The 23,242-nt window shown below is 41.9% G+C and overlaps 1 protein-coding gene across 1 annotated transcript in view; it reads right to left on the bottom strand.

The window, feature by feature from the left end:
- The window catches only part of LOC109937609 (E3 ubiquitin-protein ligase Midline-1-like), a 313,576-nt gene that overhangs the window by 276,086 nt on the left and 14,248 nt on the right, over positions 1–23,242 (bottom strand). The window contains exon 3 of the mRNA XM_048602529.1: positions 21,754–21,793. Within this exon, the coding sequence (XP_048458486.1) occupies positions 21,754–21,793 (40 nt within the window). The remainder of the gene's footprint in view (positions 1–21,753; positions 21,794–23,242) is intronic.

The following is a 23,242-nucleotide window of genomic DNA, read 5'->3' as shown; positions in this document are numbered from 1 at the left end:
GTTCACTGCAATAACTTAAATCAGCACCTTCCAAAGTTGCTATCTCCACCATTGAGAAGGACAAGAGTAGCAGTTACGTGGGAACACCACCAACTGCAAGTTCCCTCCAAGCCACTCACCATTCTGACTTGGAAATATATCACCGCTCCTTCATTGTCGCTGGGTCAAAATCCTGAAATTCCCTCCCTAACAGCATTGTGGGTCAACCTACAGCACATGGACTGCGGCAGTTTAAGGAGACAGCTCAGTACCATCTTCTCAAGGAAGGTCATGTTGCGGATATACAGTACATTGGTCAGGCCACTTTTGGAATACTGGTTCAATTCTGTCTCCCTGCTTTGGGAATGATGTTGTGAAACTTGAAAGGGTTCAGAGAAGATTTACAAGGATGCTGCCAGGGTTGGAGGGTTTGAGCTATATGGAGAGGTTGAATAGGCTGGGGCTATTTTCCCTGAAGTGTCAGAGGCTGAGGGATGAGCTTATAGACATTTATAAAATCATGAAGGGCATAGATAAGGGGAATAACCAAGGTCTTTTCTCCAGGGTAGGGGAGTCCAAAACTAGAGGGAATAGGTTTAAGGTGAGAGGGGAAAGATTTAAAAGGTATCGAAGGGACAACTTTTTCACGCTGAGGGTGGTGTGTGGATGGAATGCGCTGCTAAAGGATGTGGTGGAGGCTGGTACAATCGCAACATTTAAAAGGCATCTGGATGGGTATATAAATAGGAAGGTTAAAGGGAGATGGATCAAATGCTGGCAAATGTGACCAGATTAATTTAGGATATCTGGTCGGCACGGACAAGTTGTACCGAAGGGTCTGTTTCCGTGCTGTACATCTCTATGACTCTAGGGATAGGCAACAAACGCTGGCCCAGTCAGTGATGCCTACATCCCATGAATGAATTAAAAATAACAAAATTAATGTGTGAAGCCTTCAATGCTTCATTAGTACACAACAAAACTGCGTGCTTCAGAAAGTACAACTATGAACAATCTTTTTCTGTTTTAGTGGAAGAGAATCTGATGGCATCAACAACTAAAATATTGAAATTAATGTGCAATCTCAGTGAGACAATAGTAAATAAATAATTTTAAAGTTGCCACAATAGACCAGAAATAATGACTTCAGGCAGTACTAAGTACAGCACTTTGTGACTTCAGGGAACTCATCTTTTCTGATCTTTTGTCACATGATGCCATATTTAGTTAGACACAAGGCCACAAATGATCGATTAAAACTTGCTTGCAGCGATGTTTGCAGACAAAACCCTTCCTCAAAAGAATGTTGAGTCCACTGAAACTTTCCAGTACGCTGAAACTTTCCAGGAGATTTCAGGCCTTGAGTTCAAGCAAAGTGAATGCTAATTGACTACTTTCCAGGAGACCAATATTTGAACTCTTGACCTCCAGCACACAGCAAAAGAGTGAAAATTGATTGGCGTATCTGATTGACTAGGAATACAGTTTATTCCATCCATTATGTGCTGAGCACCTGTTGTGAATGCACCTTTGTTCCATGACTGATCCTTAAACAATTGCCATTTGTTTGCATTTTGTGTTGAAGCACAAGCTGGCGGAAATCTTGTGTGGGGAAGATTGGAGTCTATTTCTCTTTGCTCAAGTCTATCAAGTTAGCTTATCGGAACATTACTGACAACTGAATGAAAATGCAGGCCAGCAGCAAATTATTACCTGTAGTTAACCTGCACAATTTTGATACAAATCCTTCATTTATTTCAATAATGAAGGCAACATGAGAACAGAGTTTGTAAAGATATGAAATATTACTAAACGATGCCTCACATTACTGCTTCTAGAGACTCAGATTGTTTTTTAAACAGTGGTATGTCATATTATTAACAGGAACGTTGAGTAATCAGCTGGATTGGGGAGGGGGAGCTGTGATGTATTGGGAAAAAAGGCCTGGGGTCTTGCAGTTTGGGACATCAGGGTCAAGCATCACGCTGCCTTATATTCATTGCGTGAGCTAGGTTTAAAATCAGGGTGGATTACAAAGTAAATGCCTTCACTCTGAAGCAAATGTTTCCATTTCAGATTGTTTTCCTGAAAGACATGCAGGAAAAGAAACTGCAAGACTCTGTTTCCTGAAGGAAGGTAAAACACACTCATCTCCATCTTTCTATATGTAATTTAGATCACTTTACAGATGACTGATGATAAATACTGAGAAGGAAAATTCCTTTTAAAAGTGGTACTAAATGATAAGGTTTCAAGACTCCATTATCCAGCCTGCTCAGTCACTCAGTAAATTGGTGAGTGTGACAAAATGTTCTCACCTTTGAAGTGAAATTTTAAGTCTGATCGTAAAGTCTGCTATCTACAGGCTCTACCTTGAATTATTGCTCCACCCTCACACCTCATCCCGCAAGAAGGTGACCCATTCTAAAACCCCTCTCAATTCTCACCATCTCAGATACCAATATTCAGTCAATTCAATTCAATTAATTCCATTTATTTGACGAGACACAGCTGAAAGCATTGGATACAGCAAAGGCAATAGCCCTCAATATTCCAGCAGTCAAACTGAGGACTTGTAATCCACAACTAGCCACATCCCAAGTCTAGCTGTTCCTGTACAGCAAGAACACAGGCATCTGCCTGACAATTAGCCAGCTGGGTCCTGTCTACAAAAAGCAGAACTGGCTAATTACCATATCATCAATAATAGAGATAACATAGCGTGGAGCTGGAAGAACACAGCGGGCCAGGCCGCGTCAGAGGAGCAGGAAAGTTGACGATTCGGGTAGGGATCCTTCTTCCCAACACGAAACGTCAACTTTCCTGCTCCTCTGATGCTGCCTGGCCTGCTGTGTTCCTCCACCTCCACATTGTGTTATCTCTGACTCCAGCATCTTTAGTACTGACTATCCTGAGCACCACATCATCAAGCCTTCTTTCAATCATCAAGGAATGGATGATGTCATCAATAGTGCTGTCAAGATGTATTTGCCCTCCCAATCAAACTGGAGGCTTTATGCTGGTTGGAACCAAGCTTCTTGAGTGTTGTTGGGGCTGCTCCCATCCAGGCAAGTGGGAGTATTCCATCACACTCCTAACTCGTACCTTGTTGATAGTGGACAGGCTTTGGGGAGTCAGGAGTGATGTTACTCGCTGCAGAATGCTTAGCCTTTGACTTGTTCTTGTTATCACAGTATTTAAATGACTGGTCCAGATCAGTTTCTGGCCAAAGGTAACCCTGGAAGCTGATAGCAGGGAATTCAATAATTGCAATGCCGTTGAATATCAAGGGGAAAAGGTTAGATTCCCTCTTATTGGGGATGGTCATTGCCGGGCATTAGCGTAACAAAAATATTACTTAACAATTATCCAAACCCAAAACTGGATGTTGTCCAGGCTTTGTTACATATGGGCATGGTCTACTTCAGTATCTGATTTGATTTGATCCGATTTATTTTAGTGAAAAGTACAGCGAAACGCTTTGTTTTGCAAGAAGTACAGGCAGATTATAGCAAACAAGGACATACGGATCATAGGGTGCTTAGACACAGCGAGGCATACAGGTTACAACAGCACAGGAGGTGTGCAAAGCAAGATCAACATTAGCAAGATCTACATTATTTGAAGTTAGAGAGGTCCATTCAGCAGCCTAATAATGGCAGGGAAGAGGCTGTTCTTGAACCTGTTGGTGTGTGTGTTCAAGCTTCTGTATTACCTGATCTGCCTGAGGAAGAAAAAGCATTGTTGTACCTTCTTGACTGTCACATCAAAGTAGGAAGTCCAGGACAGACTGTTGGTTTTTGTCACTCCTAGGAACTTGACACTCTTGACCCTCTCCATTGATGTAAATGGGGGTGTGTTCTCCTCTTTCTTCCTGAGGTCAATAATCAGTTCTATCATTTTGCCGAATTTGAGGTTTTACAGGAGGTGGTGTGAATGGTGCTAAACATTGTGCAATCATTGGCTAATATTCCCATTTCTGATCTTATGGTGGAGGGAAGGTCATTGATGAAGCAGCTGAAGATGGTTGGGCCCAGGATACTACCCTGAGGAACTCCTGCAGAAATGTACTGGAGCTGAGATCAATCACCTCAAACAACCACAATAATCTTCCTACGTGCCAGGCCTGACTCCAACCAGTAGAGAGTTTGCTTCCTGATACCCATTGACTCCAGTTTTGCTCGGGCTCCTTGATGCCACACTCAGTCACATGCAGCCTTGATGTCAAGGATAATCACTCTCACATCACCTCTGGAATTCTGCTCTTTTGTTTATGTTTGAACCAAGGCTGTGATGAGGTCAGGAGCTGAGTGATCCTGGAGGAACCCAAACTGAGCATCAGTGAGCAGGTTATTCCTTTGCAAGAGCTGCCTGAAAACAATTTAACTGAGCCCTCCATCATTTTGCTGAGGATTAAGAGTTGATTCATAGGGCGGAAATTGGATTTGTTTTGTGACATACCTGGGGAATTTTCAACATTGTCTGGTAGACGCCAGTATGGTCGCTGTATTGGAACAGCTTGGCTCAGAGCATGGCTAGTTCTACAGCACATGTTTTCAGCAACATTGCCAGGATGTGAAATAAAAACCGAAAGAACAGCAGATGCTGTAAATCAGGAACAAAAACAAAGTTGCTGGAAAAGCCCAGCAGGTCTAGCTGACCAGCAGGATCAGCAGGTCTAGAACTGAGGAAGGGTCACTGGACCCGAAACGTTAACTCTGTTTTTTCCTTCTAAGATACTGCCAGACCTGCTGGGCAAAGGTCTGGCAGATGGAGTACAATGTTGATAAGTGTGAGGTCATCCATTTTGGTAGGAATAACAGGAAAATGGACTATGTTTTAAATGGTAAAAAATTGCAGCACGCTGCTGTGCAGAGGGACTTGGATGTCCTTGTGCATGAATCGCTAAAAGTAGGATTGCAGGTGCAGCAGATAATTAAAAAGGCAAATGGAATTTTGTCTGCCATTGCTAGAGGGATGGAGTTTAAAAACAGGGAGGCTATGCTGCAGCTGTATAGGGTCCTGGTGAGGCCACACCTGGCGTACTGTGTGCAGTTTTGGTCTCCTTACTTGAGAAGAAATATTCTAGCACTGGAAGGGGTGCAGAGGAGATTCACTCGGTTGATTCCAGAATTGAGAGGGTTGGATTATGAGGAGAGACTGAGTAGACTGGGATTTTACTCATTGGAATTCAGAAGAATGAGGGGAGATCTTATAGAAACATATAAGATTATGAAGGGAATAGATAAGGTGGAGGCAGGGAAGTTGTTTCCGCTAGCAGGTGAAACTAGGACTAGAGGGCATCGCCTCAAAATAAAGGGAAGCAGATGTAGGACTCAGGTCAGGAGGAACTTCTTCACCCAAAGGGTTGTGAATCTGTGGAAGTCCCTGCCCAGTGAAGTGGTTGAAGCTACCTCGCTGTATGTTTTTAAGGCAAGGCTAGGTAAATTTTTGAACAATAAAGGAAGTAAGGGTTATGGTGAGTGGGCAGGTAAGTGGAGCTGAGTCTCAAAAAGATCAGCCATGATCTTATTGAATGGCAGGGCAGACTCGAGGAGCCGGATGGCCTACTCCTGCTCCTAGTTCTTATGTTCTTATGTTCTTTTCCAGCAACTTGTTTGTGTTGCCAGGATGTTGTCAGGGCCCACAGCCTTTACAGTATCCAATATCCTCAACTATTTCTTGATATCAGATCAGTGAAACCAACTGTTTGAAAACTGGCATCTGTCGTACTGGGGATTTCAGAAAGAGACCATGTTGGACCACCAAACAGCATTCAGGCTGAATGTAGATGCAAATACTTTAGCATATCTCTCACGCTAATGTCCTGAGCTACTCAACTGTTGTGAACAGGGTTATGTGTGGGGCCTCCTTGTCCTGTCGGTTGTTTAATTGTACACTGCCATTCATGACAGGATGTGGCAGGGCTGCAGTGATCAGGTCTGATCTATAGGTTGTGAGATGGCATGCAGCTTCCACAATTTGGCATGCAAGTAGACCTAGTGGCTTTTCTGGTTGATTCTGAAGCTTCACTTAGGGGAACGTTGACTCCCCTTCTAGATCTCTTTCAACATTATGCATCATGTATGAATATTATTCATCCTTTCCATCCTATATGCAGCATTTTACTCTTGTCTACACTTAAACTTCTAGCTCCTACTTTCAATTTGAGCAGTTGCCTTTGACTCCATTACAATAACCTACCTTTAACACAATAAAGCTATTTTAGAAGCATTATCAAACCAAATTTCACAGCAATTCACAAGGACGTATTAAGACTAATCAAAGGTGTTTTTTTTAGGACAATCTTAGGGATGAAATGGAGATGAAGAGATTTATGGAGGAAGATTGAGAGTTGTGGCATGTGATTTTCTTATTATTCTATGATGGGCAGCTATTATTGACATCTATTATTCATCTACATGACTCCTCTAAATCCATTAACACACCCTTTGTCCATTGCTCTGGACTCCCTCACCATCTGCTCCCCTTGCTCTCTATAAAAACAATTATTTTCCCAGACCCCTTCAATTCTGAAGAGTCCTATTGGACTTGAACCATCAACTAATTTCTCTCTCCACACATGCTGTCACAGCTGCTGAGTTTCTCCAGAGCTTCCTGTTTTTATTTCCGATCTCCTGCATCTAGGGATGGAAAATAAAAGCTGGCCCAGCCAGCGACGCCCACATCTCGAGAGTGATTCAAAAAAAAAATCTGCAGTATTTTGTTTTTATAATAGGTTTTGCTCTGGGTTTCTGGACCCTTTCTGGGAATCTGTATGCTTTCTATGTAGAGAGGTTTGTTAGCTTGATCAGCAGACACTGACTACATGCAATGAAGGGATTAGGGTTAGGGTGTCTGCAGGAGATATCACTCCATTCCCATCACCTGGAGGTATCCCATCAATGTCTAGCGTGTTCCAAGAAGGGGGTCTCTGATCACTACTCACCCATTCCATTAGGTGTGCATTTTGAACATTCAGCGAGACAGGAAGACTGACTCTGAGTTATGGTTGGATACACAACAGTATTTGTGGAAAACTAAGATGGGATTGAGGCCAAACATTTCTGGGCAGAGAGTAATAGACTGTCACTGGGAAGGCCCATATGTGTTGAATGGCACAGAAATAAGTCATTTCATCCTATTGTATTGATGCTAGTTCTTTGCTGGAGAAATATAGCATCAACCCCATACGTTTTCTTTCTCTGCATTGTTTTGTACTTCCCTTTACTTAAAAGCTCATGTACCTCTTTGTTTAAAAATATAATGGGTTTCCCTACCAGTGGTAACTACATTCATTAATTTTTCCTATTCTCCTTCAACACTCATCAAGTGGTATTTTAATATTGATGGCCACAAGACACACATCCCCCTGCAATGGGAATGGTCTCCCTATCAAAAAAATCTTTGGAGGTTTGAAGAACACACCAGTGGAATCTCTTATAAAGTAAATATTTCAAAACTGAATCTTTGTAGAGCTAGGCTTTTAAGGATTGCACAACTAAGTTGGATAAATGAAACTGAGATATAGATTATCCAAGATAAACTTAAATAATTAGACAGATTCAAGGAGGCTGTTTAACTTTCTCCTATGACTGTGTTTAGCCTTTTCTGCTGGTAAGTCCTAAGGATAGGCCCAGTCCAATTGAGCAGGAGGAAGGAAGAGACTAAGGGACATAATAGGACTGATATCAAACAGAGAGATGTTTGTTAAGCCTGAAAATCAGATCCATTTTGTAAAATCTCTCCAGGTGAATTTCTGCTGGAGGTCTCTGACCCATCCACAGTTATGCTGTCCATTCGAACATTATGCATGGTTCTTACACCAGATGTAACTTGAATGAGAGGAAGCAATCCACCAGAAACCACCCTCCACCTATAATATAAAGTCACAGAGTCATAAAGTCATACAGCACAGAAACAGACCCTTTGGTCTGACTCATCCACGCTGATCAGACATCCCAATCTGATGCCAGCATTTGGCCCATATCCCTCTAAATCCTTCATATTCGTGTACCCATCCAGATGCCTTTTAAATGTTCTAATTGTACCCGCCTCCACCACTTCCTCTGGTAGCTCATTTCATACACACACCACCCTCTGCTTGAAAAAGTTACTTCTCAGGTCCTTTTTAAATCTTTCCCCTCTCACCTTAAATCAATGCCCTCTAGTTTTGGACTCCACATCCTAGGAAAAAGACTATTCACCCTAACCATGGCCCTTATGATTTTCTAAACTTCTGCAAGACTCCAACGCTCCAGGGAAAAATGTCCCAGCGTATTCAGCCTTTTCCTATTGCTCAAACTTTCCAGTCCTGGCAAAATCTTGTAAATCTTTTCTGCACCCTCTCAAATGTAACACCATCCTTCCTAAAGAAAGGTGACCAGAATTGTACGCAGTATTCTAACAGTGGCCTCACCAATGTCCTGTACATGCACAACATGACGTTCCAACTCCTTTACTCAATGCACTGACCAATGAAGGCAAGCATATCAAATGCCTTCTTGACCACCCTATCTACCCGTGACTCCCCTTTCAAGGAATTATGCACCTGCACCCCTAGGTCTCTTTGTTCGGCAACACTCCTCAGGGTGCTACCATTAACTGTATAAGTACTGCCCTGGTTAGCCTTACCAAAATGCAACACCGCACATTTATCTAAGTTAAACTCCACCTGCCACTCCTCGGTCCATTGGCCCATCTGATCAAGGTCCCATTGTATTCTGACATAATCTTCTCCACTGTCCACTGCCCATATTGAACATGGTCCAAACAGTGAATCAAATTGTTCCCTTAGTTACATCTCTTCCTAACCAATCTTGACTTTACCAAAGTGGCCCTGTTAAACTGACAAAGCATTCCGATAACTACTGCTCTCCATTGAAACCATTTGAAGCTCATATTTCTGACTCTCCTTAACCCTCTGGATTCTGAGACATAATGCCAGCAAAGTGAATTTGCCAATGATATCACACACCTTGTTTTCAAATCTCCAGCCTTGCCCCTGGCTGTAATTTCCTCTAACCTGATAACTCGCCGAGATATCTGCGTTAATCCAACATTGAGCAACTACACAAAGCTGATTTGTGTTCTGTAAAACATGTGGTGAGAGGGATGGGGTAAGTAACCTGTGTCATTAGGTGCAGAGTGGGAGACAAAGCAATTGAGGGAGTGAGGGGGCTGATAGTTTGTGCAGATCTATTTCTGTCAACTATGCAGACTAGCTTGAATCCCATGTGTCGGTGCACTTCAATGATGCCAAGGAGGGATGCTCTTGTCACTGTCTGCCCTTGGGAATCAATATAAGTCTGCACAGTGCCACTAGAAACAAACAAATTTCTTCCCTAAGGTATCGCTGTAAAACTGGTTTAATCAGTTCCCTTCAATTTTCTCTCTCCCCTACAGAGAGTGCAAACCACAGTTCAGTCTTTGAGTTAGAAGATCTTCAGTTTAAGCCCCTCTCCAGAGACTTCTGCATTCAAGGCAAAGCTGTAGTATTAGCAGTGTTGTCTATCACATGATACATTGCCCACGATCTTCCCATTTTCAGACTAAGTTTGAAAGCAGCCATGGCATACCAAGGTGACAATGATAGAAGATCCAGCAGGCTATCAGCCAGCCGATTCGCTGCTGACAGGTTTTCTGTAGCAATTAGGACCACGAACCAGGAAGTCCCCGGAGACAAGAGCTGCCAGCCAATGGGAGACCGGTAACTCCAGAGTTTGGCAGTGCCACAGCACAGGCGGTACACGGTTGCTACTGAGACCACACCTCCTGGACTCCCAGGACAAAGCTTCACCCAGACCCATGGTAAGTACTGCTCGGGAGCTGTTGTAGGTTGCAGTCACAGGGATAAGAGGATCTTGGGAGTCAAAAGCGGACATTTACCATCAGTTGCCACCTCTCACCCTGGGTCAAGTCCCTTTATCAGGCACAGATTAGTACGGATTAATAGAACCTCACTGCCTCCCAAACCAACACCATGCCCGTACTGGTTAACCATTCAGGTAGGCTAGCTCTTTCCCATCCATCTGGAGCTAAAGTGATTGTAGTCCGGGTGGAACGAGGGCTTTAAGTGGTCATTAATTGGGCATCAACTGATGATGGGGCAGAAAAGTGGAGCATGGCCATTCCTGACACTACCTAGTTGAGGCAGGATCAGTAGGACTGGTTCATCACTAATTCTGCCTAATTTAGTTCACTTTCTGTATCCAGACCCACTGCCTCTGGGCTGGAAGATTGTGCCATGAATTTGAAGTCCTGTCTACAGCCTCAAGGTAGATGTAAAAGTATAGTATTTGAGCAGCAGAGCCTTCCTGTTGTGTTGGCCTACTTGTAGCCGTTAAGATTGGCTTTCATTCTCTGGCTTAGACATCACTAGGTGCAAATCGATGTCCTCATATTACAACAGTGAGTTACTTTCAGAAATGATTCTTTAGCTATGGAACACTGTTAGACCTTCTGAGAATGTGAAAAAGCTCAAATACAAGTGCAAATATTTCTTTCTTTCCATCTGAATACATGTTCTTTATGTGTGGAACCTGGGACCTTTCACTCTGCTGAAACTCTTTGAGCTAATGTAACACCATACGTGCTGATTATAATACAGTATTCATTTCACAGTAATCTACTGCTGGAGATCTCTAGATAATTCTGCATGGTAACCAGGGAGCTGAGGATATATGGCATTCTGCTGTTGTGTTCTTTTTACTTTATTGCCCATGTATTCCCGTCTGTGCACAATGGTCCACTGTGTATAGTCAAAACATTGGTTTTATTGCAAAACAACACAAACAATCTTTTTGCAAAGAATAACAAATAGTTGGCAGTGAGTTTAAGGCAGGAGTTAAACTTTAGGTTTTCTGGAGTCTGGGATGCAGTTAAAGGAACTTACATTCAACTTAATATAATAAAACAGTCCAAGGTGCTTCACTACAGTGTTATCAGACAACATTTGACAATTGAGATGTATAAGCAAAAATGAAAGCAAAGTCTTGGTGAATTAATTGGGTATTTAAGGGGCAACTTAAAGGTAGAGACCTTTAGCAAAATAATCTAAGAATTCCCAGCATTTGTATATCTGCCGACATCCAATTAATTTAACCAATTTCTTTATGTAACTTAAATCAGCAATTATTTGTTTAAGTGCTGAAATTCACACATGTGAAAATTCTGAAATATATCTCTATTTGCTCTGAAAGTTCAACTGTGTTGGCATCTTTAAATGAGGCAACAATCCCCTTTACTCTGTAACTGATTCACCCCAGTTCGGCTGTAAAAAGTTCAGTTCTGTTTATGCAGACTGTGGTTTTGCCTCTGGCTTCTGAGTCTATCGACAGCTTTGTATCAGGAGACCATATCAGAAGTGAGCAAGGTACTGTTCACAATGCTGCTTTAATCACTTAGGCTATTGTTGGAGTTGTTACTGCGTGGTATCATGAAGGACAGTTAGATGCAAGACATCAGTTTCACAAAAAGCAAGAAGGAGCATTGCCAAGCAATGGATGTTGGCAGCTCTACTCAGGAGTGTTTGGAAATACACAGCAGAGTGCCAAGATCTGATTGTGTTCTGTGAAACATAAGAGGAAGAATTATACTAAATTGTAATGTGATATGATCTGAAAGGTGTTTGAATTGACCAAACATCTTACCAAACAGGTACGTAGTGTGTCACAGAACATTAATGGGACATTGTCTACAGGATGTGTTTTTGGATATTTTTGTGCTCCCCCAACTTCCCCTGCCATTTTTCATCTCCAGCGCCCTGAAGTTGCTGACTCTTCCTGGATTGCAGCTCCACAAGCATTGGCAGATCTCCAGTGTCTTACTCAAGTATGTGACCATTTCTCACAGACATCTCTAGACTTTGTGTTGTCCGATGTTTGAGCTGGCTGTCAACTCTAGTTGGAAATGTTACAGCAGATTTCATCACATAACCTCTAACTTCTTTGCTCTTACACTCCTGCATTGGGCATCTGACATACCCTCTACCATTGCACTGCGCTTGTCTACATCAATTGGAAAGTGAGCAGCAGCAGTTTATAGTCATATAGCACCTCTAGAATGAAAAGCCCCCAAGTGCTTCACAGGAGCATTATAAAACAGAGTGTAGTACTGGATCCTTTCAGGAGAGTTTAGATCAGATGACCAAAAGTATGGTCAAAGAGATGTACACCAAGGAATACCTTACAGGAGGAAAGGGAAGTAGAGGGGCAGAAAGCAGCACTGAGGGAATTCCAAATATTCGGACTTAGGCAGTTGAAGGTATAGCCACCAGTGGTGGAATGATTAGAATTGAAGATACTCATGAGGGCAGAATTGGTGGAGAGCAGCTATCTCAGGAGGCAGTAAGGTTTGAGGAGATTACAAGGGTAGAGAACAACACTATGGAGGTTTCTGAAAACAAGGATGAGATTTTTACAACCAGGAGCCAATGTAGGTCAGTAATACGGGAATGAGATTTGCTGTGAGTTTAAACACACCCAGCAGAGTTTTGAATGAGTGTACAAAAGGTAAAATGTGGGAAATTAACAAGGTGTGATTTGAACATGTCGATTTATTTTTTAAAGTTCATTCATGGGATGTGGGCATTGCTGGTTGTGCCTGTATTGCTGTTGAGAAGATGGTGGTGAGCTGCCTTCTGGGCTGCTACAATCATTTGCTGTAAGCAGACACACCATGGGAGGGAATTCTAGGATTTTGACCCAGCGACAGTGAAGGAACAGCTCAGGAAGGTGAGTGGCTTGGAGGAGAACTTGCAAATGGTGGTGTTGCCATGTATCTGCTACCCTTGTCCTTCTAGGTGTAGAGATTCTGCATTTGGAGGACACTATCTTGATGGATTTCTGCAGTGCATCTTGCAGATAGTACACACTGCTGTTGCTGTGGAATGACTGAATGTTTGTGGATGTGGTGCCCTGGACAGGGTCAAGCTCCTTGTGAGCTCTTGAAGCTGTAACTATCCAAGTAAGTGGGAAGTATTCCATCAAACTCCTGACTTTTGCCCTGGAGGTACAGTGCACAGGCTTTTATTGGAGGTGATCATTACCTGCTACTTGCGTGGTGTGAATGTTACTTGCACTTTTCAGCTCAAACCTGGATATTGTCCCGGTCTTGGTGCATTTGAACATGGACTGCTTCAATATCTGAGGAGTCACAACGATGCTGAACATTATGCAGTCATTGGTGAATCTACACTTGTGACGCTATGATGGAGCGATGGTCATCGATGAAGAAGAAGCTGAAGATGGTTGGGCTGAGGACACTACCCAGAGGAACTCCTGTGGAGATGTCCTGGAGCTGAAGCACCTGACCTCCACCAACAACAACTCTCTTCATTTGTGCCAGGCATGATACCAACTTGATTCCCATTGATTCCAGCTTTGTTAGAGCTCCCTGATGCGACACTCAGTTAAATGAGGCCTCAATGTCAACTGAATAGTTCATTCCCAGAGTCCCTGATTTTAAACTGAGATATGGCCTTGTTGAGGCCTTTAAAATTCTGAGGAGATTTGATCAGGTAAATGTAGAGAAGATGCTTCCACTTTTGGAGGAGCTGAAGACGATGAGTCATGAACATAGATAATCACTAACAAAGCCGATAAAAAAGTCAGAAGAAATCCCTTTCCCAAGAGAGTGATAAGAGTGTGGAACTCACGACTACAAGAAATAATTAATCAAATGGCACAGGTGTATTTAAGGGGAATCTGGATGATTAATGTGAGGGAGAAAGGAATAGATGATATTGTGAAAATATTGGAAGAAATAAGGCAACAGAAAGCTCATGTGGAATATAGGCATGGATAAGTATATCTGTACTGTAAATTTCATGTAACCCAGCAAAGACAAAAGCTTGCTGTTGTTTCCACTTCCTAGTGCAGGAATGCTGAGGTAATTTGTTTCCCAAACTGGAAAACAAAATCCAGATTAAATCAATTAAAAATGAAAAATAGTTTAGGTTCCTCCCAGTTTAAAAGATTCCGGACCATGCTGGGCTGTGCATTTACTAAACTGGGTTACAGCAATAGGGCAGGAGAGTTTGGATCTGGGTGGGATGCTTTTTGGAGGGTCAAGTGTGGACTCGATGGGCTAAATAGTCTGCCTCCACACTGTAGGGATTCTATGATCCTTCCCTTCAGCATAAAACATTCCATTCAAAATGAAAAAAAAATTTAAAAATCCATTCTCTAGTCCCTTTCACTTCTGAAGAAGAATGATCCTGGACTCAAACTGTTAATTCTTTTTCTATCTCCATTGATACTGCCAGACCCTGCTGAGTTTCTCTACCACTTTCTGTGTTTGTTTCAGATTTTCAGCATGCGCAGTATTTTATTTATATGTTAATGCCAATTGCGTAACGTTTCACTAGTATGTGACACGTCCTAGTTTAATTAGTTTTTGCGCTTACTATAAGTCCGTACGACCATAAAAAATAGGAACAAAAGTAGGCCATTTGGTAACTTGAGCCTGATCCACCATTCAATAGGATCATGGCTGATCCGACATTCACTTTCCTACCCTTTTCCCGTAACCCTTGATTCCTTTACTCCTCAAGCATCTATCTCTGCCATAAATATGCACAAGGACTCTACCCCCACAGCTCTCTGTGACAAGGAGTTCCAAAGACGCTCAACCCTCCTAGAGCAGAAATTCTTCTTCATTTTAACCTTAAATTGGCTCCCTTTTATTCTGAGACTATGCCCTCTGTTCCTAGACTCTGCCATGAGGGGAAACATCCTCTCAGCATTTACTCTGTCAAGGCCCTTATATGTTTCAATGAGATCACCTTTCATTCTTTTAAACTCAAACTCACAGGCTTCTTCTGAGACACTCACAGCTCCCTCAACACACAGCCAGTAATCTTCCCACTTTTTCAGCAGCCCATGATTTCTCCTGAGTCCTGACTCCAACTGTCAGCTGCCTACTAATTCCTGGAATTCTTCTGGAATTAATTCTATCCTCAGAGAGCGATCCAACTGCTGTTGATCCTCACTAACTACCCTCTCACAGATCCTGGGTCGTTTAGCTATCTTCCCAGCACTACAAATAATTGCTGTACTCCTAATTTAGGGTCTACAACTCTCTCCTTTCTATATTTACTGACCTTCAATCCTTAGATGTAATATTTTGAACTGTTGCTTACTCACCCCCAAATTGTCCCGAGTGACCCATTGTAGACCTTGCAAAAAGCTCTACCCCTATCACAGGGCAAAATGAAATGTTGCCAGCTAATAAATCTTGGATCTGAGCATGTGCTGAATGTTACACTTCACAGGGAACACAGACATGTTCAGTGTAAAAGAAATGCTTATAACTGGAGGATTTCATCATAATAGGAGGTGGAATTTGGGGGTTCAATGGTATCAGCTATTAAAAAAGAGCCATACTGAATATTGATGTCAATGGAAAACCAAATTAGCTAAATAAAGATCAATTTGAGCTCTGAAGTATCTTGCTGATGTTATAAAATGCTGGATTCTTTAAGAAGGTAAATACCACGGTCTTTTGGAAGGCACATTGCGCAGATGCACCTCACATTATTTTCTTTTATGTTACATTTCTGAGGACTCTGGAGTTGTTATTTCTGTGTTTCAGACCATGTCTACTTGCAACAAGCACCATTGTACAATGCAAGTGCCTGTAAACAAATGGAGAATGCTTTTAACCCCTTAAGTCCAGTCTCTGTACTGCCAAGAACTTAAAAGTGCTTAAATTGGAACTTGCTGACAATGATAGGCACATACCATAAAGCCATCACCTTAGACCAATATAGTCAGCCATGGCCCAGTGGCTGTGACACCCTTCCCTGTGAGAGTGAAAATTGGGGGATCAAGTCCCACTTCAGAGATGCAGAAGTATGTCAGGCTGACAACCCAGTGCATTATATTTGAGATAACACAGTGTGGAGCTGGATGAACACAGCAGGCCAGGCAGCGTCAGAGGAGCAGGAAAGCTAACGTTTCAGGTTTGGACTCGTCTTCAGAAATGCATTAGATTTGAGTTCAGTTGTCTTTGGAGATCCCGAGACCACTTCTAAAGGAAGCAGGAGCCACCTTTCCATTGTAAAACAGTAGAGTTCCCTTGACTAACATTATTAAAGGAGAACATGTTGTAATTATTTCAATGCTGGTTCCAGGAAATTGCTGCTTGCAAATTGGATCTGTATTTCCTATGTTACAATAGTAACAGCAGCTCAAAATGTAGTTGATAGGCTGTGAAGTACAATGGGCAAGCTTGAGGATATAAAAGGCTACAATACAAATGCAAATCCAGTCCTCTATTTCAACCTAAATAAGTCTGTTGGGGAATTGTTTGGATTGAGTCATTTAAATTAAAGGTTTGTTGTGCACCACGGCCCCACTCAACCCACAGCTCAAACTGGTTAAATCCTTGTTTCATAATATTTCAAAGTATTGAATTAATGCTTCAAATATGCTGGGTGTTTCAGTGTGAGTGTGTGTGGCCAGCGCTGTTCATTCTGGGCCAAATTCCTCTCTTCAATTTCAGCCATGCATCTTCAGCTATCAGTACGATAGAAGGCAAGTCCTAGCATTTCAACAACAGTGAGGTGTTCAAACTAAATGCACCACTACTATTGGAAGCAAGGACTTTTTTAAAAACTTTCTTTCCATCCCTTGAGAATAAACAGAGAGAAGTTATCCGGGTATTATAGGCCACAACATATTCAATTTCTGTTTTCACTCTGCAAGGGATCCGAACAGCTGTTTTCAGTCTGGAAACTTTTAAGAAATATTCTTTCAAGGGTCACACCCAGCAAGCTGCAGCCAAATTAATAATAGCACAGGCCTTTGTGTTTTGACATGAAAATTCATAGTGGTTTTTTGGAAAGTAAAGTGGCTCCTTCTGCACTTTTATAATGTGACAGAGCAGGATGTAACTGGTTTTGGATGCAAGTTCATTGTATCGCCTTATCCCCATTAGTCAGATCCTCCATATTAAGGACATATTACTCAGAATCAGTTCTGTAATTAAAGGGGAAGATTCTTCTTGAAAAATGTTTGGCAAACCTTATTTTCCCTGTCATATCAGTGAGTGAAAATGCGTGTCGGTGGGAGCAGAAGTGTGAATGCGAGAGTGCTTGTAAGAGAGAAAATTCCAAAGAATTTTATATTGTTTTCACCGTGACAATGTGAGGTGTAGATATGCCTCATGCATTTGAAAGCAAACAAATACGTTTCCTAAATTGTCTTTTGTGGATACAATAGCCCTCCCAATGTATTATTAACAGAGAAAAACGCATACCTGATTGATTAGTCAAGGCAACAACTTTAGCAATGGGTTCAACTGCATTTCATTTGAAAGCTGGTTGGCTCTATACTGCTCCCCTGAAGTGGCCTAGTAGCTCACTCAGTGATAATGAACTTGGCAGGAATTTCAGAAGGGCACCGCAAGAGTAATGATGGCTAGGCAAAATATACCAGCCTTGCCACTGGCTGCCAAATTCTGAGACTGAACATTTTAAAAAAAAACTTCTTTTTATTCATTCACAGGTTGTGGGCATTACTAGCTAGGCCAGCATTTATTGCCCATCCCTAAATGCCCAGAGGGCCGTTAAGAGTCAACCATATTGAGTTGGGTCTGGAGTCATATGGAGACCAGACCAGGTAAGGACAGCAGTCTCCTTCCCTAAAGGATGTTAATGAACTAGACAAGGTTTCCTTGATAATTGACAACAGTTTCATTATCATCTGACCCTTAATTCCAGATTTTTATTGAATTCAATTTCCATCATTTGCTAGAGGAGGATTCGAACCTGGGACCCCATGACATTACCTGCAACTCTGGAGTAATAGTCTAGTGATAGTACCACTAGACCTTTGTCTCCCCAAACTTTCTTCCCCTTTACTCCACAGTAATTTCATTTAAGCTGCATAATTTTGAAGTGGTTATTGCCTAAGGCAAATTCTTTGAATTATTAAACAGAATTTGTAATCTATTTTTTGGAATCTGTTCCTCAAGGTTAATATATTGTACTGTAAGTATGGAATCTATTGTTCCATGGCCAAGAGTATTTATTGAGCAATGTCGATTGATTATGAATCACTCCATTGCAGTTTGCAAGAAACATGGTGTGTTGCTTATATGTGAGTGCACACCTTGATCTTAACCAGCAAGTTTTAAAAAATTGGTTCTCAGAAAGTGGATGCCTCTAATTCGGACAGTGAATTAAAAACTACGCCATTCCTAGTCACTCTGAGAAGGCAGTAAAGCACCGTCTTCTTGAGCCGCTGTGGTCTATGAGCCATACAATACAACCAAGTGGCTTGCTGGAGGGCAGTTAAAAGTTAACCATAAGGTCTATCAGGAAGTGGTCGGCACATAGTGTCCTCAAGACCCTGAGGGAAAAAGAGAGGCATGATCCTGTTGAGTGGTTCCTTGAGCAGACTGTCAAAGTCATTTGGCAGAATGCCTCATCGCCAGAACTTTCCAACAAGCAGCAAGACATCGGTTGACCGATGGTGAGAAGTCACACCACCTGTGAGATCCTTCATGTAGGCTCTGTTTGTCTACGCCACTGCATGCTGTCCTTAAAGCAGCTGCTGGGGTGGTGGGGAGAGGAGAGACTGTCACACATCTCCTTCTGGAATGTGCCTTTGCAAAGGAAGTCACAGAGACAAGCTGCGGTTTTCACCGAGGTTCATCCTGAGCAGTTCCGACACACTGAACTCTGTGCCCAATGGTCTGTTCCCCGGGACACAAACCAAGACTAACATCAACTGCGCCTGGAGGACCATCAACTCGGTGAAAGATGCTTTTTGGTCTGCCAAAACTTGATGGTCTTCCAGAACAAGGAGCTGGCATCAATCGAGTGTTACAGACTGGTACATTCCAAGGTCCAGGACCACATGCTGGGGGACAGACTAAAGCTTGGGACAGCTGTCACCAAGACACAGTGAGGTAAAGACCACTGCCCAACGTCTTTCTGCTAAAATATAACAGGAGTCCGTTCAGTTATCAACCGTCTCTTTGCCTCAATGTATGTAAGTTGTGTCCTGCACAAGTAGGTAAATGCCTTTTTTTTGCCCTTGCAGGGAATGTTAAATTCCAATGTTTGTTTGTTCTTTATACGCAAAGATTGCACAGAACTGCTTTAGAACCTGTATATGAACATAAAGATAATTTTTTTATTAATAAAGTATACTGTTGCAATTAAAAGAAACTTAACCATAATCTGGGGTTCCAGTCACCTAAAGGTCAGACTAGGTAGTGATGACAGATTTCCTTCTCCAGTGGTCACTGGTAAATGATAGCTCTTAGATGTATTTGTTAAATGATATTAAGGTAAAGCACTAAGGCACCAGGATTTGCAGGAGTAGCAGCTGCGAAAATCATACCTGCCTAACTTCTATGCTCACCCCACATATATTGCTGCCTAAGGGTGTACAGGTTTGAATGGGTTAATGGTGAGAACAGCCGTAAGCACGATCCGCTATGGTGATGTCAAATGATAGTGGGATAACAGCTGAGCATTTCGAAGGAATAAGACCCACCATCTGGGTCTTCTTCATCAGCCCTGTGACAATGTCATATCAGTGTAATTTGTCTTAGTTGCTAACATACAATAAACTACATATTGTTTAAGACAAGAGTCAATTCATCTTAAAATCCATGACAACTTCAGAGTACTGAATGGAAACCACACAAGAATTTGGTGCAGTTCTCATGAATGTGAATGGTGCAGTAATATACAACACTATGGAGTATATGTTACCGGGTATATGTTTATTTTATTTGATTTGTTATCCCAGAAGGATTGAAATATATTCCCAATTCTAAATCGCAAACCATAACTATACATACTGTGTCTATGTAGAGTTCCAGTTAGGTAGTACTTAATTTTATCATTTATCTTAAAAATCCATGACAACTTTGAACAGCTTTGTTATCTTTGAAATTAATCAATCCTAAACTGTCATTGCTGAAATCAACTTCTCCCCATCTAAGTTTGGCTAACACAACTGCAATATCCCACTCATTTGATCCAGCGGAATTGCTGGTGAAATATAATCCAGTGCCGAATTAAAAACCCACTTTATAATGAGTCAGTGAAAGAAATTCCAGAATGTTTCCTATTACACATTATTAAGGTTAAAAGACAAAGCGAGGACTGAGATTCCCACAAAATAAATCTGTTTTTTTTATGTTTGGCTCAAACCAGCTCCAAAGTCTTCAGGAATCTAGACAGTTCAATTTGCAAGGTCTATTTTACTGACCCAAGAGAGACCGACAAAGCCAGCTGCATTCAAATCACATAGTCCTGAAAACGGCCTCTCATGGTTATGGCTACGTGAGACTGTTAATCACAAGCAATCTTCAGTCATTTAGAGAAGGGGAGCAGGAGGAGGGGGAACTGGAGGTAGGGGAGGAGGAGTGTATTTGTTGGGGAGGAGAATCTGAACTGGAGTTAGAGATGGAGTATCCGCATGGGGAGAAGGTTGTCTGAGTTGGGGGTGAGGGTTATCTGAGTTGGGGGCATCTGAGTTGGGCGGATGGATGTCTGTTATGGAGGGAGGGGTGCCTGAGCTGGGGAAGGGACGTCTGACTTGAGAGGGTGGTGTGTCTTGTGTTGGGAGGAGGGGCATTTGAGTCGAGGGGAGGAATATCTGAATTGGGGATGGGCAAAGGCAGAAAAGCTACTTTAGCAGTGTTGTTTGGACAGCCTTTGCATGTTGCTTTAGGCAGCTTTAGGTACAAAGTACTTGTTGAAGCAAAAATAAAAGTTATTCACTGTCAAGTTAAATCTGAAGCTGCCCAAACAGCAGTAAGTTCCGCCTAAATATTTGACAGTTTAGCTTCCAGCATAATAACAGTGGCAGTGAAGCAGGGCTTTAAAAAACCTAACAGATGTAACGTTAGCACAATAATGTCAGAGATTATGAATCAAAAAGTGAAATAAACTAGTGGATGAAGAAGTATCTTTTCAAAGATGATTTCTGCCTTCATACTAATACTTACTTGAGGCACACATAATTGGTGCAACACTAAGAGTAACTGCATCCCAAAATAATAAAAATCCTTCAGGCTAAACAAAAACATTCACAAAATTTAGTGCTCATTGCAATCCTGTCTAAGCATTTTCACCGGTGAAACACAAATTGGAACCCCACTTATCAGCAGAATTGAAGGATTTGGTCTACAGACAGGCAATTAAAAAAAAAGTGAATTGTACACAAGAAATAAAATAAACACCATCAGATTCTGAAGGGGTTAAACACTCCCATACTCTGCAGTCCAGAAGCTAGCCCTGCCAGTAAACAGAGAGAGCCTGTTCAGACATGGTACCTTTACCATGAATCAACACATCCCCATTAGTGATCGTTATACAGCTTGCAGACAGGAATCCACTCTCTAGATTATCCGTTCGTTACAAGAACTCTGCCCCTACACAATCCCTTCCCCCTCTCTCCCACCACCTTCCACTTGCCCTTGCTAGGACAAAGCTGTGCATCTGGGTTTTGTCAGTAGTGGTACACACTGAGGCTAGAATCACAAGTGTAGGTATTTCTGTTCTGGGTAACCCACATGCACAGACAACCCTCCTGGAAAAATATGGTTTCACCTATAGTAGCACATAGGGCAAGTGAAAGATAGGAAATGGGAAGCACAGAAGTTTATGCTACAATATGTACTGTCTTTCTGATTGGGAAACAAAACTTCAATTTGATTGTCAAAACTTTGAATGACAAACAAAATTTAACCTCTCTGTCAACTTCCCATTTATTTCAAACCACTTTCCCATCAAACTTTACTTACCTGACTCTCCATTTTGCCAGAAGCTGCAGCTCCCTGAAGTCTTAAAAATGCAAAGCTTCTAGTTCCAAAAAAGATCTGTCTCTCCCTCTCTCACACTTTCTCTCTAATGCAGTCTTGTCTGGTCCTCACTGTGTTAAAGATAATTCAGGAGGTCTTTTACTGAGGAAGTTGTGCTCTTGTCCAAACTGTAGATAACTCCCACTCTCTTCGGGATGTGTGTGTGTGTGTTGTGTGTATATGTCTCTTGGTTTAAGTGAACAAGGCTGGCCTCAGTCTGACAGGTTTCCTTATATAGGTAAACATGACTCACATTCCCGTGGAGGGTGGCTGCTTTGAATTGAGCACATTAACTCTAGAAATGCCAACATGGCAGAGACAAGAGCAGAAATGCAATGTATGAGATTTCATCTCACCGTAACAAGTGTGGGCAGTGGGGGTAATTCTGGTCCTATAAAAGTGGAGCAATTTGAAATACACACACTTCATGCAAGAAAATGTCCTGATCGGAGTGATTTTTGTCACCTTGTTTTGACTAGATTGTCAGTGTCCAGATAAAGCACTTAAAAATTAGAACAATTCAGATCTAGAGTCATAGAGCTGTACAGCACTGAAAAAAAAATCCTTTGGTCCAACTCATCCATGTCAACCAGATACCCTAAATTAATCTAGTCCCATTTTCCAGCATTTGGTCCACATCCTTCTAAACGCTTCCTATTCATAGACCCATGATGTAATTGTATCAGCCTCTGGCAATTCATTTCATACACGCACCACCCTCTATGTGAAAAAGTTGTCCCCTAGGTCCTTTTCAAATCTTTCCCCTCTCACCTTAAACCTATGCCCTCTAGTTTTGAACACCCTAACATGGGGAAAAGACCTCACCTATTCACCCTATCCATGCCCCTCATGATTTTATAAACTTCTATAAGGTCACCCCTCAGCCTCCGAAGCTCCAGGGAAAATAGCCCCAACCTAGTCAGCCTCTCCATAGTCCTTATAATAAATGAAAGAAGGGGAAAATGCACTTGTATTTAAATAGCACCTTTCACAGCATCAAGAATACTTCTGAGGCACAGTCATGAAAATGGCAATCTGAGAGGCAAATGTTATGAAAGGTTATGCCCAGAAATCATTTAGTGACATTATTCACCTCATGACTGATATCTATATATATATATGTATATATAACATATATACAAAATTTATATGTGTGAGATAAGCTAATTACAGCACAAAACAAGATTGAAAATCATTTACTCTTTAATTGTACTGTTGATAAACAAACCCAGGCTGAGTAACTTCTTTGGCTCAATGTTACATACATGGAAAAGTTCCAGAGATGTCTATATCTGCTGTTCCATTCAAGGTTCCCAGGTGTGTATTATTTGAACTTGTGAGAAGGGTTAAAATGGTGTTCTCCACCTTCTATAGAGCAAGTTTCAGACTGGTTTGGGCCCTGGAGCAGTCTGCTTCGGTAATCCTGCTGGAT

The sequence above is a fragment of the Rhincodon typus genome, chromosome 11 (assembly GCF_021869965.1).
Source record: "Rhincodon typus isolate 14 chromosome 11, sRhiTyp1.1, whole genome shotgun sequence".
In the NCBI taxonomy this organism is placed as follows: domain Eukaryota; kingdom Metazoa; phylum Chordata; class Chondrichthyes; order Orectolobiformes; family Rhincodontidae; genus Rhincodon; species Rhincodon typus.
Note: the sequence above shows the minus strand (reverse complement) of the source record. Positions and strands in the feature narration are given on the sequence as shown.